This window comes from Amphibalanus amphitrite, unplaced genomic scaffold, assembly GCF_019059575.1.
Source record: "Amphibalanus amphitrite isolate SeventyFive unplaced genomic scaffold, NRLGWU_Aamphi_draft 000026F_arrow, whole genome shotgun sequence".
Taxonomy (NCBI): domain Eukaryota; kingdom Metazoa; phylum Arthropoda; class Thecostraca; order Balanomorpha; family Balanidae; genus Amphibalanus; species Amphibalanus amphitrite.
In genome coordinates this window covers 1,099,751-1,112,801 of record NW_024881522.1, presented here as the reverse complement: position 1 = coordinate 1,112,801, position 13,051 = coordinate 1,099,751, and the positions used below count along the sequence as shown (strand labels likewise).

General features: G+C 49.0%; 2 protein-coding genes across 2 annotated transcripts; one reads left to right on the top strand and one right to left on the bottom strand.

Moving 5' to 3' along the window:
• The first annotated feature begins 1,023 nt into the window (after window positions 1-1,023).
• Window positions 1,024-8,260, top strand: LOC122363595 (cytochrome P450 2J3-like). Its single transcript, XM_043333061.1, has 10 exons — window positions 1,024-1,246; window positions 1,524-1,633; window positions 3,415-3,515; window positions 4,001-4,142; window positions 4,485-4,710; window positions 4,966-5,149; window positions 5,945-6,047; window positions 6,321-6,602; window positions 7,182-7,337; window positions 7,662-8,260. Exons 2-9 carry the CDS (start codon window positions 1,549-1,551, stop codon window positions 7,223-7,225), a joined length of 1,167 nt encoding a protein of 388 aa, XP_043188996.1. The 5' UTR covers window positions 1,024-1,246; window positions 1,524-1,548; the 3' UTR covers window positions 7,226-7,337; window positions 7,662-8,260.
• On the bottom strand, window positions 8,228-12,462 carry LOC122363599 (elongator complex protein 4-like). Its single transcript, XM_043333071.1, has 7 exons — window positions 12,406-12,462; window positions 10,912-11,027; window positions 10,460-10,593; window positions 10,032-10,129; window positions 9,601-9,836; window positions 9,076-9,291; window positions 8,228-8,550 (listed from the first exon to the last, which is right to left on the bottom strand). The coding sequence occupies exons 2-7, from the start codon at window positions 10,978-10,980 to the stop codon at window positions 8,419-8,421; spliced, it is 885 nt and encodes a 294-aa protein (XP_043189006.1). The 5' UTR covers window positions 10,981-11,027; window positions 12,406-12,462; the 3' UTR covers window positions 8,228-8,418.
• Window positions 12,463-13,051: the final 589 nt, after the last annotated feature.

Here is a 13,051-nt window from a genome sequence, read left to right as displayed (position 1 = left end):
TTTGTTTGGGTGAGGTCAACTTACATAGGGTATTGACCACGGGTCGCGGGTCAGGTCAGCGCCTCCAGGTCACGAAATCGGTCGAAGGGGATCATGTCGCATATCATTCAATTTGCAGGTCTTCCTGAGTCTATCGGTGGCTTTCCCGACTCGCTAACTCATTTTGATCGGGTGTTATTGACGAAAAACTAGTATGACCTTAATGACGTTATAAATGACGTCATACAAGGTCAACGTTGCAAAAGTGAAGCATCGAACCTTGCAAGGAGTGCATCAAATCACGATTCTGTGTGCTTGGGATAGTTCGAGACCGTAACCGGCGTCAAAAAAGCAGTCTTCGTTTTTCCCCATTGACTTATAATGGTGAGGTCACGAAAATGACCTGACCTCATATGTCATTTAGTAAAAATCCGAGATATACAAGTTGTGAGACTCGTAATGGATACTAGATCATGCAAGTTTCATTTCCCTGTGAAAGCTCCTCTGGCAGTGAGGGCGTTGCGAAGTTGCGATATCTGAACACCGTGCAGAGGTTCACTTATGACGTCATAGGTCAGTGACCTGACCTGACCCGAAAATGCTGTTGGTGTCAAAAGATCCCGCTTGAATCAAAGGTCAGGTATGCCAAGTTTCAGCTTTCTATCGCCAGCGTGTTTGGAGCTGTCGCCAAAAAAAAACTATAGGGGGGCGGCACCCGCCCCCCCCCTTCCCTCGGCCGGCGAGGGAAAACATTAAACTTCATTTTAGGTTTTACCCCTTCTTTCCCATCTACAATAAATTACGTTTAACACAATAGTGATAAATAAAGACGGTTGAGTAACGTGACAGGCACACAGCGATAACCTGCTACAAAACATTACCGATAAATTATAAGTGTTGCTATCAATGCAATCAATGCTGAGTCATCACTCACCACCATACATTTCGCCACTTCCTGATCACACAGCGCAGTAAAAATAGTCACAAAGCCGGTGTGTCTCACTGCCTATCACGTATAAAATGACGTGTTCCAAGGCGTCTCTCGCAGTATCGCAACGCATATCAGATAGTCGGGCCTGACAACAAGGCAGGTATGACAAGGTGACGCTACGTTTCCACTCGGAACTCCGAGACGTAAGAGGACCGTTGCTCGGCCGCGGTTAGCCAGTCGCCTGGTGAGGTTCTGGTAGCCAGGTCAGCAACGCTCCAGAGTACATCAACTGAGTATCGCCTGCCCCTCTACAAACTGAGAGCATTAATCAGTTCCGTGAGTAATGAGAATGCCACAATGTTTCCATCTCCGACAACATAATCGATGTTGCAAATATATTTGATATAGACATGCATTATGCAACGCATATCGTTAATCGTTATACATTATAAAACGAAGCTGATGCTGAGCTGAACTAAACGTTCACCTTCTCAAGTAACTTGAACAAACGTGGCGTAATCTCACAGCAACTACATCTTTCAAATAACCCATCTTTTCAAAGTCTCCTGTTCTAAAAAGGAGGCCCTGAGGCTAAGCACCGCTTCTTCCACAGTACCCCCACCTCCCAGAGCTCTGTCATGGAGTTGATTTGGTTCGCCCTGGTTCTCCTCGTCCTTCACTGGCTGTACCAGAACACGAGAAAGCCGGCCAGCTACCCGCCAGGTGAGCTGCCGTGAGGATCAGAAAGGTAATTGAAAGATATCAGACACAGGCAGATCAGGTCGTGCTGACGTACAGTACAACACGGTGTTGAGTCAGGCCCCGGGGGCCCGGATTATGGGGTTAAGCCAGAGAACAGGAACATGCCAGGAGGCAGGAACTGCCCCATATCTCTGCCAGCGACGCAGTGCAGTGGGCCGAAACAAGTTGATTTTTGATGCGGGACGGAATTTGTTATGTGGAGTAGACGGAAACTTACAATTCCAAAATATTGCTTCAATAGTTTACAGCTGTCGACCTCTGCCCCTCCCCCCCCAACATTTCTGATGCATACTACAAGACTAGCTTGCTCTACGCCTTTGCACACAAGCTTTCGCCTGTCGTCTGTTAACCCGCGCCCGGCTGGGGGTCCTGGATTTCCACGCCCTGCTGGGGGGGGGGGGGGTGTTTGAACACCCCCCCTTGTAACTCGGCTCCTGAGCCACGTAGCGATACGCCGAAGGCGGCGTTCGAAAGAGCGTCAAAAATAATGACGAAATCACTTCGGTCAATTTTTTGGTCAGGTCAAAGGTCAGGTCACCAGAGGTCATTGAAGGCAAAATTTCGCCGATTTCCAGGTCGAATATCGAAAATTTCCAAGAAGCCAACGCATAACTCGGGAACCAATAGAGCTACAGCGCCGCGGAAAAGCGCATTCGATAGCCCTATTAACGCCCTTTCTGAGTAATTCTCTCAGATTTGACCTAACGTCAACGGTTTTGCCTGCAGGGGGCAAAAACTGCAAAAATAGCTGATTTTTTTGGAAACAGTGTTTTGGCAATAACTTTTGACCCAAGCCTTGTACGAGCTTACTTTTACCGGCATCGTGTTCCTCTCGTCAAGACGCATCGAATGAACTATAACTTGACCTTGAAAGGTCAACTTGAAAATTTGACCTCAGGTCAAGGTCATGACCTGACCGGAAAGGGTCATGTTGCATATCAGTCGATCCGTATCGTCGAGCTGAACACAGCTAAGGCGTTTTCATCGCTCTAGCACGCCTCTATCAAAAGTTATTTGCGAAAAACTGTTAGATACAATTCGTGACCTAAGATGACCTCAGGGCATAAACAAGGGTCACGGACACCATTTTCATGTTCAGTGTGTCTAAACCACTTGTAATTCAGTGTTTGGGAGTGTTTATAATGTCTTTCGTCCAAAAGAGGCGCATTTCAATTTTCTCCCATTGACTTATAATGGGGAGGTCGCAAAATTGACCTGACCTTAGGTCACCGATATCAAAATTCCGAGATATACATTTTATAGATACTGTTACTCTTATCAATCGATGAAAGTTTCAAAGCGATCGGTCACTCGGTGTAGCTATGACAGACATTGAAACTTTTTATGAGGTGAGGTCACTTCAAGTGACCTGGTGACCTGACCTTGAATGACCTTGGTCTGAAATTTTCACAACATGTGTAGAATTGATGTATGATAAGGTGTGCCAAAAACGGCGGCGCTCCGCGCCGCCGTTTTTGAGATATTCGCGAAAAACCACAAGGGGGGGTGTTCAAACACCCCCCCCCAGCAGGGCGCGGGTTAACTTTATTGCCGATAGATGGCAGCAGTGGTCGACGCCTGAAGTTAGACTGTACCGGATAACTGCGCTCGGCGGCTGGCGCGGCCCGGGCTCGGCGGAGGCCGGCTGTCGTGGTCTTCACATGTTGATATTCACAAATGCGATTGTGCATAGTAATAGTGCCCTTACAGCACATTTATATTTTTTGCCGTTTATTCGTCAGGACCGTTGCGTCTTCCCTTGATCGGGACAATGTGGAAGTCACACCGAGGCGGAGGACCGCCGTTTATTCGTCACTGCGCCATGGCTCGTCAATACGGAAAGGTAGGAGGAAATTCTCAACATCCGGGTGTAACTAAGTTGGGACAGTTAAGTTGGAATTGTCATTTATCACACTGCAACAGCCAACAAGTTGGTTACTGATCATACAATATGGAAAGAACTAGTCCTGCAGCGGGCAGACACATTAATGCCTGATACCGCAGTGAATACAAAAGTCATCTCACGCTAGGGAGTAGTTTGAGCTGCGGAAAGAAATATAAAGCAAGTCTATGCTTTTTATGCACATTACACAGCCCATAGACGTAACGCTAACATACAGTAGAAAGCCATTGATAGTGAGTGACGCGTCGGGCCACCAGTGTCGGGGCCCATAATATGCGGATTGGAAGCATTTCTCATTGCAGGATATTTTCCCCAGTAGTTTGTACCGGCTTCATCAGTTACTAACAAATCAACCGAAGGAATCAAACGATAATGCCAAAATGACTGGACTGTGCTGATTTGCCGATTTCTATTTTCTGTTGCAGCTGGTCGGTTACTTCACGTTCCACCAGCCGGCGGTGATGATCTTTGACGCAGATCTCGCACGAGAGATCCTCTCCAAAAACGAGAGCACCGGACGGCCTCATTTGGAGATTCTCAAAATGAGAACATTCGGCGAGCTCAGAGGTGAGTGTGTGATGTAATGGGTCTCGTCTGATTCGAGTCACACACTATTCCTGAATTACTCAGAATTGAGATGCTCAGCTTCAGCCAATTTCGGTGATGTAAGAACTAAGAATGAAAAAGGGTCTTTTAATATTTTATATAAGGTAAGATGAAAGACAATATAAGATGTAACGCGCATAAAATTAACATATGACCGCTTCCGTGCAATATACATAGAAATCCTATTCTCGAAAAAAACTAACATCAAATATCCGTTTTCCCAAGCTATGCCGTTCCACCTTCCACACGTCCATAAGCTCTCTCGCTATCCACTCCCAGTAACTCCCGCCGGCTCTCTTACAGGCATCCTGTTCAACGACGGCGCCTCGTGGCAGCGGCAGCGGCGGTTCGCGCTGCACCACCTCCGTGACCTGGGCATGGGCCGCTCCACGCTGGAGGGGATCGTTCAGCGAGAGGTGACCGACCTGGTACAGAGGCTGAGGGACACCGCCGGTAGACCGGTGGCCGTCGATCACTTCTTCAACGTGAACGTGCTCAACGTGCCCTGGGAGATTGTGGCCGGAATCAGGTAAAAACAAGACATGTGGTAACTGGTGGGTATCCGAAACGAATAAAAAGCATACGCAAATTAATCTAAGAGTGCGCCCGTTTAATAAGGCACTCCTAAATCATAGCGATGAATGGTGATATCCAGAGGTCGGCAACGCTGTCGGACAAGCGACTTCGATATCATGAGAAATGAGGTTTTTCTAATGATTGTTTTCTTAATGAAATTAATTCTAGTTTTTCCTTCCTGTCCCCGTGACACGCCCCTGGACGTCAGGTTTCAGCCGGACGACCCGCGTCTGCCCGTCATCCTGCGCTCGCTCAGTGATGCCAGCTCGCGCAGTACGGGCCTGCTGAACCTCATACCGGTGCTGCTGGGCCCGCAGCTCGGGGCACCGATCGCCCAAAAACTGTACAGCGGCGTCCGGCGCAACAGAGACGGACTGGTAGAGATTCTAAAGGTCAGCTGGAGAGAGGGGGGGGGGTAGACTGATGGGGACAGCAGAGTAGCCCAAGAATGACGAAATAGGATCTATATGTCACAAAAAGGATATACGTGTTAGAAATCGATAGCTTAATTTGATTCGGCAGAAGTTAGCTAACACGCATGCCGCGTTAAGTTGACAGATGAACCGCATGCGGTAACTACCCCTAGTTTCACCATTGAATAGATTTAGTGCCCTATCAGACTCAAACTTTTATCTAACTAGTCAAGTGCCACTTTACCGAAAATTTCATCAGTTCATTGCAATGTGTCGACACAAGTCATACGAAATTGCTGACTCATCGTCAGCTTCCGCATACGCAGCTATCTGCGCAACATGGCCTAGGATCACGCGTTGCTACCATATCTGACATCTCCGTTATCTAGACCATGTGTGAGTTCTGCCAAAGTGCAAGTTCGAGGGTATCCGCATCACTAGGCGGTGCTCGAGTCGATGACACTGTATCCGTATCGCCTGTGGTCCTACCTCACCTTCGCTATGCTGCTCGAATGCGAATCGTTGAATGACGCAATGGGGACACCGTTCAAATAGATTAACGCCTTCCTTCGAGAGTCACGTTTCTTATGAAGCACCAGAGATGACTGGTGGTGTGAGAAGAAGATAGGTAAGGAATCAACCTCCGATCCTTGTATTAGTCTTGCTCGTCATTGTCACGAGTGCGATAGTTGCTAGGTGATCGTAAAAAAGATACCGTGCGATCGTATTTTCACACGAGTGATAAGTGCAATGTATCCGGTTTTGATTTCACAGAAGGAGATACAAAGCCACAGAGAGACGCTGGACCCCGAGTCTCCGAGGGACTTCATTGACGCATTTCTTATCGAGATGGCTAAGTCGCCACAGGAATTCACAGGCAAGTTTTTTGACATAATGTGTGGAGAGCAGCAGTAAATATCAATAAAACAGAATACCTAAGACCTAAGTCATTAGCGTTAGCAAGATTGTCTTATTGTTTTGGCTTCACTTCCAATATGCTTAGCAATTAACATAGGCAGGTACGTCGACCTGACGTCTTCTTTTTCAGACGTCTTTCGATGAGAAAAAATAGTGCTTGATTGTGTGACAATGCCCTCACTTTCTCGCTCAGTCCTCGAACTGACCCCCTCTCCCTCCCTCCGTCTCACAGAGCTGACTCTCTACTCTGTCCTGATGGACCTGTTCACGGCCAGCACGGGCACCAACAGCGTCACCCTGGAGTGGGCCGTGCTGCTGCTGCTGCTGCACCCCGAGTGCGGCCGGCGCGCGCGCCGCGAACTGGACGCAGTGGTGGGCCCCGGCCGGCTGGTGACCCTGGAGGACCGGGCCCGCCTGCCGTATACACAGGCACTGCTGGCTGAGGTCTTACGCAGGAGCTCAACACTGGCCCTGGCCGTGCCGCATCGGGCAGAAGCCGATATTACGGTGGCAGGTATGGTAGGAGAGCATGGGAATAGATGGGGAAAGGGAGGAGGGATGTGTAGATGAGTACAGGGAATGGGATATGGAGAGGAACGAGCGCAAAATCAGGAGGCAAAGGCCATTCATGAATCACTATTTTGACTAGTCATGGTGTTATTCGGTATATGGTCTCGATAGTTGATGATGCTATAAATATATCAATGTTTGATCGCACTGGAAACAGATAAGAAGCTGTGAATGACTAGGCAGACTGGGAGCAACAAAGGTAGTTATCACCACTCATACATGTCAAGTTGAAGTTACTATTGCACCACTCCCTAATAAGAATTCAATATGCACAATTATTCGATACTGATGCGGATACAAATGCGTTAAACATCAACGCACACCCAATTCCCCGTCAAATTCACCAACGCATAGAAACATCTACCACACACGTACTTACAAATACCCGACACTAAATAGCAATATCTTCTCAGCCATCGGGCGCGACACTCTCCCTTCTTCCCCTGGCAAGGAACGGTCACGGGATGGTCATGGGACACCCATGGACACATAATGATCACCCTCCTCCCCTCGCTCCACGCAGGTTACCGGATACCCAAGGACAGCCGCCTCCTAGTGAACCTGTAAGCTATCCATCACGACCCGGAGTACTGGGCCGACCCGCTCGAGTTCCGACCGGAGCGGTTCCTACACGACGGCCAGTACCGGCCCAACAAGCACCTGATGCCGTTCGGAGTCGGTGAGGAGGGGAGCGGTGGATTCAATGGTTGGAGCATAGGGTTGGTGGGTCTATGGGTTGCGATTAAATTGACAATGGTTCTTTGAGAAATTCATTTACTTATGAAATTATGTTGGTTTGTGTTGGTGAGAATGCCTGCTCGTATGTGCGCAGAAATTTACGACTTGTCGCCAATGGAGTCGATCGCATCTACCTATATTAGCCGTGAATAATCGAACTAAATAACACATCATGTTAGCTCAAATTCAAGCAAGGCTCAGATCTAGCCATGGCCAGTGTAACTACACTACTGTTGTTCCATTAATCCCTGCATGCCTGTTCCAGGTAAGCGCGTGTGTATGGGCGAGTCGCTGGCCCGCATGGAGCAGTTTCTGTTCCTCGCCAACATCGTACACCACTTCGAGGTGCTAACGCCCGCGGGGGAGAAGGCTCCGCGGTTCGACTACGTCTGCGGCACCCGCAACTCTCCGGCCCCCTTCAGGGTGGTGTTCAGACCCACTGACTCACAGGCTGTGAACGAGAGTGCGTGAATGCTGAGCGAATCCCTATGTACGAAAGGAAATGTGTTGAGGAAATGAAATTGCTTTGAAAGCTCTTGAAGAGCTTTCAAAGCAAGGCTAATGGTGAAAGGGATAGATAGTCGGCATTGTTATGTTACCATGGCGACTGGGGAGTCAGGAATGCGGTGCAGCTGTGGTTACCAGGATATTCTTAACTGTGGTGTATACTTAAGGACGGGTTATAAAGACAATATGTTACTCGTATATTTTAGGGATTGCTTATCGCATGATGTTATTGGTTGTCAAGAGCAATTCAAAGTGGAACCTACTGCTACTTCTGCTGTTCATTGTACTTTTGTTATCAAGCATTGTTCCAATACCCAAGCATTGTCAAGTGCTTTACAATATATTATCTTATCACAAGGCGCTGTGTAATGGTCATACAAGATCCAAAAAGAGCACAGCAACACTGACCCGAAAATGATCGACACATACGTCCCCTCCCCCTTCCTCCCCACCACGACCGGCGGTTCGGAGCCTGCCTTTCTCAGTGATCCGTCCTCCGACCGTTCGGTTCCCTCTCAGAAGTCGAGCGGCGCGCCGGGCCGGGCGGCCTGACACCCGGCGGCCGGTCGACCCTTGCGAGCCGGTGCCGAGTCGTCCTCCTGAGACCGGCTGGCCGTCTCTGAGAGCTCCGGAGGCAGGTGTAGGGTCTGGGGGACGACGGAAGGACGGTTAGACATAGCCGGTGGAACGGTACCAACGCGGCAAATGTACCGTGACGGGGCGGTCCTGATAAAGTTCACTAGGTTAGCGAGTAGCGACAATGTTCGAGATACTCTGATAAAGCAGAGATAACCTGACTCGTGGGAGCATCGCGATAAAAAGAGCACCGAGTCGGTTTCGATAACGTGAACTGAGAAGCAGGGCGAGCTCATTCACTGATAACAAGGAGCGAGATAAGGTTTCGAGAGCACTGTCTAAACAAACGATGTGGATCGAGAAAATTACCGCTATTAAGGAAAATAGATACCTAATTCGCATCTTACGGACCCCTCTCTGTCTCTGTCTCTGTCTCTCTGTCTCTGTCTCTCTGTCTCTCTGTCTCTCTGTCTGTCTCTCTCTCTCTCTCTCTCTCTCTCTCTCTCTCTCTCTCTCTCTCTCTCTCTCTCTCTCTCTCTCTCTCTCTCTCTCTCTCTCTCTCTCTCTCTCTCCCGCACATTTACACTTCCACTCACCTCCACCGAAAACTTTTTCCGGCGGACCTTGAAGGCGAGATCGGGATGTCGCGGATAGCGGGCAGCCAGCACATTGCGGGCCGACAGTCTGTGGACATGTACCAGACCGTGGTACTCGCTGAAGGCCGGACTCTCGGCCGCCGGAGTCCCCTGGAACGACTCCAGGCCGACACAGATGTCAGCGCACCGCCGCAGCCGCGCCACCAGCGCCTCGTCCTGGAGCGGGCAGCGGACACAGGGTCAATGGAGGACGCTGCAGCAAGTAACTAGTGAGCAGAGAGGATGATACACTCTGACGAGACAACATTTGAACACATTAATATATTCCTTCAGAAAGTAAGCAGCTGCTCATAGTTTGATGCCCGCTGTATTGAATCAGAATTTGAGCCAAAATAGCAAGACAAGTCCGCATATTTTGCGTAAGACGTAAATCAATATGCCTCTTCCTCATACTCACATTATCACTGACTACTAGCTTACAACGCTCCCTTCCCCTCTATCTTCTCCAAAACTCCCTAGACTCACCGTCCAGAGGTGAGTGGGCACCGTGACCATGGCCACAGCGCCGGTGACCCTCAGTAGCGCCCTGAGCAGGTGGCACGCGCGCACCACCAGCTCGGGCGGCGCCGACCACAGCGGAGAGCCCAGCGAGCGGACCGCCAGCCGGCGGACCGTGGGGCCCGTGTCGGGCTCGGCACCGGACGCCAGCCGGTCACAGGCGGCCAGTAGCGAGCCGAGACGGTCCGAGGCGGGAGCGTCGTCTGCCCGGGCAGGGGAGGGTCAGAGGACGAGAGTTAGCGACAACATGCTTCAAAAGAACGCTATTTGACGAAAACAAAATGATAAAATGATAAGATATCTAGTACGCTGTTGTTGGAACGGCGATACCTTGCGGCACGTTAAAAACAATACATATTGTATTCAAGCACGGGGTAGGTATGTGATGCCTCACATACCAGCACCTGGAGGCTCCTCCTCAGGCCATAGCGATATATCCATGGCATCGATGGCTGACTTCTCAATGTACCGACTGAGATCGTAATGCTGGCCGAACCTGAGGACAAAATGGGCAGAGGTCTATCAGCTTTTTCCGATCAAACAAAACTGTAAATTAAAGGTATATATAGCATGTCGTACCGTCTTCCATCACCGTAATCAGTTCATCTTAAAAGTAGGCATAAGTTAACGAAGTGGATGCTGGCTTGCTATGTTATCAATTCTGGAATTAAGCTGGCTGTATGCAAGTTGTTTTATAAATTGCGTTGGAATGAGGTCTTACATTGACATATTGTTACGTTGGCACATGTCATCTAAGTGGACGCCGGATTGCTAAGCTGACAAAGCTGGGATTAGGCTGATTGTGTGCGAGTTTTTCAATCACTACCTGCCGGCGGCGGGCGCCGGCTGCTGCGGCAGGCCCTGATACCGCCAGGCGATCGTCATCCTCTGGTCGGCGGCGCCAGCTGGCGGTCGAACGGCCGTCACCTCGCCGTCAGCCGGAGAAGGCAGCTCCAGGATCTGCCAGACCGAGCGACGGGGGTGCGGTGAGGGCGGCGATCGCGGTCCTTTGTGGGGAACGAGGTGGTCACAGGAAAGAATGTAAACACGATGTTAAACGGAAAACCTAACCAAACATTGTAATATATTTATGAAGATCATGCCGAGGCAATCATGCAACGGTTTTTAAAGCATTAAAAATATATATCGTGCCTAAAATACTTCGTTACTGATCCAAGATGCAACATAGTAAAAAACTTCCTCAAGGATTCATCACCGTCTTACATGAGGATTGAAGAATCCCCACGACACGACAGCACAAGGCAGTCCGACACTCACCATTTTGGAAGGGTCGGCGTCCAGGCTGGCCGCCAGCAGTCTGTGCCGGTTGCAGACGGCCTCCGACATGAAGTAGCTGAGCACCAGGTGGGCGTAGTCACCGTACTGGTCCTCTTCTGTGGACCACACACATGGAAAACATCTTACGGCACGGATCTAAAACGGGTAACTTAATGGCTAAAATATCAGTCACGGTAGCCCTAGTGAGGAAAATGCAGAACCTTTTGTTAGACCACAAAAAATTACAGCGGGCATTCCGCATGAGGATAATTCTGACGTCATAATCAACGCTAAGCAGAACTTTTGGCATAGGTCTACTACCCGACAAGGAATTCAGGCACACACTATAAATACACGGCATAGCAGATAGGTAAATGACAGCACTCAAAGTTGAACGTGTCCGTGTCTACGTAGCCAGGCACAGTCCGCCCCTCTCCATCCTCTACCGAGATCTCCGCCACATTCCGCCCCTCTCCACCCTCTACCGAGATCTCCGCCAGATTCCGCCCCTCCACCCTCTACCGAGATCTCCGCCACATTCCGCCCCTCTCCACCCTCTACCGAGATCTCCGCCACATTCCGCCCCTCTCCACCCTCTACCGAGATCTCCGCCACATTCCGCCCCTCCACCCTCTACCGAGATCTCCGCCAGCGCCACATTCCGCCCCCTCCACCCTCTACCGAGATCTCCGCCACATTCCGCCCCTCTCCACCCTCTACCGAGATCTCCGCCACATTCCGCCCTCTCCACCCTCTACCGAGATCTCCGCCACATTCCGCCCCTCTCAATCCTCTACCGAGATCTCCGCCATATTCCGCCCCTCTCCACCCTCCAACGAGATCTCCGCCACAAACCGACATTTCCGGACAAATCGTCGTCTAGACAAATCTCCGTTCAACAGTTTTCATCCAAAGGAATGAATATAAACATAACAAAACACACCAAACCTAATCTAACAGCTTTCAGCATTGCCTAGAGCCTATTCAACAATTCTTTAGAAAAGGTTCAATGAACGAATAATTGCTCTGAAAATAAATTGTCCGGAACAGCAGCCCGATAATTATTTCCGTCGGAAAACCATCGGGAGTGCTGAAGCGGCACACTGGGCCCTCACTTTCACTGTTGGGTCAGGTGACTGACACCCCACTGAGCCAATGGGGTGGACACTGGACAGCTCTGTTACCTGTGTCAGCAAAACTGGAACAACCACATTTGAATCTTATTCTGCAAGCATACCAACTATTTGGCATTCATAGGTAGGTATGCTTGCTAATGCTTATGTTCTTTCCACAGAATACAAAGCAAGGAGGGTGATTCTACAAGGTAATTGGCACCTTTAATGTGGCACTTGGTGAATCCTTAATTTTCCTCATGAACACAGCTGAACTAAACAGTGAACATGATGAAACAAAGTTCACTGGCATGCCCAGCAAGTGATTTATATGGTTATTTATAGGGCAGATTCTATTAAGGCTTCTCAGATACCTACTTACCAATAATAACCAGTGATCCAAGTGGTATGCCTCCATCTGCCAAACACAAACAAAAGAAAGCTTAGATCATACCATTAGAAGGCTCATGTATAGCCATGGTTCTAGGTAATAAGCAGTAACAATGCAAAATTATTGGGGCTATGTTAAGTCCTAAGCAGGCCTTAATATGCTATTTTATCTGCTAAGTCAGAACAAAATGAAAGAGGAAGGCTATGATGGCCTAGCTCCCAATAGTCCCTTGTACTAGAATGAGCTAAATAGTCTCCACTGAAAAAGTTCTGTTGTTGAAATACAGAACTGTGCAAGGTTCACCATAGAGTACTACGTACTAGGTAGGTAAATCAATGGAAAATGCATAGGCATGTAAAAATAGAGCCAATAATGACTCCCACTTGCCAATAACATGATCTAGAGATGGTATGCCAGATGACACTATAGTCTGCCCTGAATGCAAGGATGGCTTTGTGCCATGGACTTTCAGAGAATTATCACTTAATTTCTGAAGGCTTGACATGGCACTGCACCTGAAACAAACAGAAAATAATAGTATTATACAGCTGGAGGCAGCATTTCTTGTCAGCAAATTATTGTAAGGCAACATAATCTTGAAGTTTGTGTGCATCTAGCTCAGTGAGAAGAAGAAGAG

Excerpts from the sequence above, each read along its gene's own strand:
- LOC122363595 (XM_043333061.1), top strand. The coding sequence starts at position 1,549 with ATGGAGTTGATTTGGTTCGCCCTGGTTCTCCTCGTCCTTCACTGGCTG. Across the intron at positions 1,634-3,414 it reads GCCGGCCAGCTACCCGCCAG|GACCGTTGCGTCTTCCCTTG; the intron begins GTGAGCTGCCGT and ends TTTATTCGTCAG. Across the intron at positions 4,711-4,965 it reads GAGATTGTGGCCGGAATCAG|GTTTCAGCCGGACGACCCGC; the intron begins GTAAAAACAAGA and ends CCTGGACGTCAG.
- LOC122363599 (XM_043333071.1), bottom strand. The coding sequence starts at position 10,980 with ATGTCGGAGGCCGTCTGCAACCGGCACAGACTGCTGGCGGCCAGCCTG. Across the intron at positions 10,594-10,911 it reads ACGCCGACCCTTCCAAAATG|ATCCTGGAGCTGCCTTCTCC; the intron begins GTGAGTGTCGGA and ends TCGGTCTGGCAG. Across the intron at positions 9,292-9,600 it reads TGCCCACTCACCTCTGGACG|GACGAGGCGCTGGTGGCGCG; the intron begins GTGAGTCTAGGG and ends TGCCCGCTCCAG.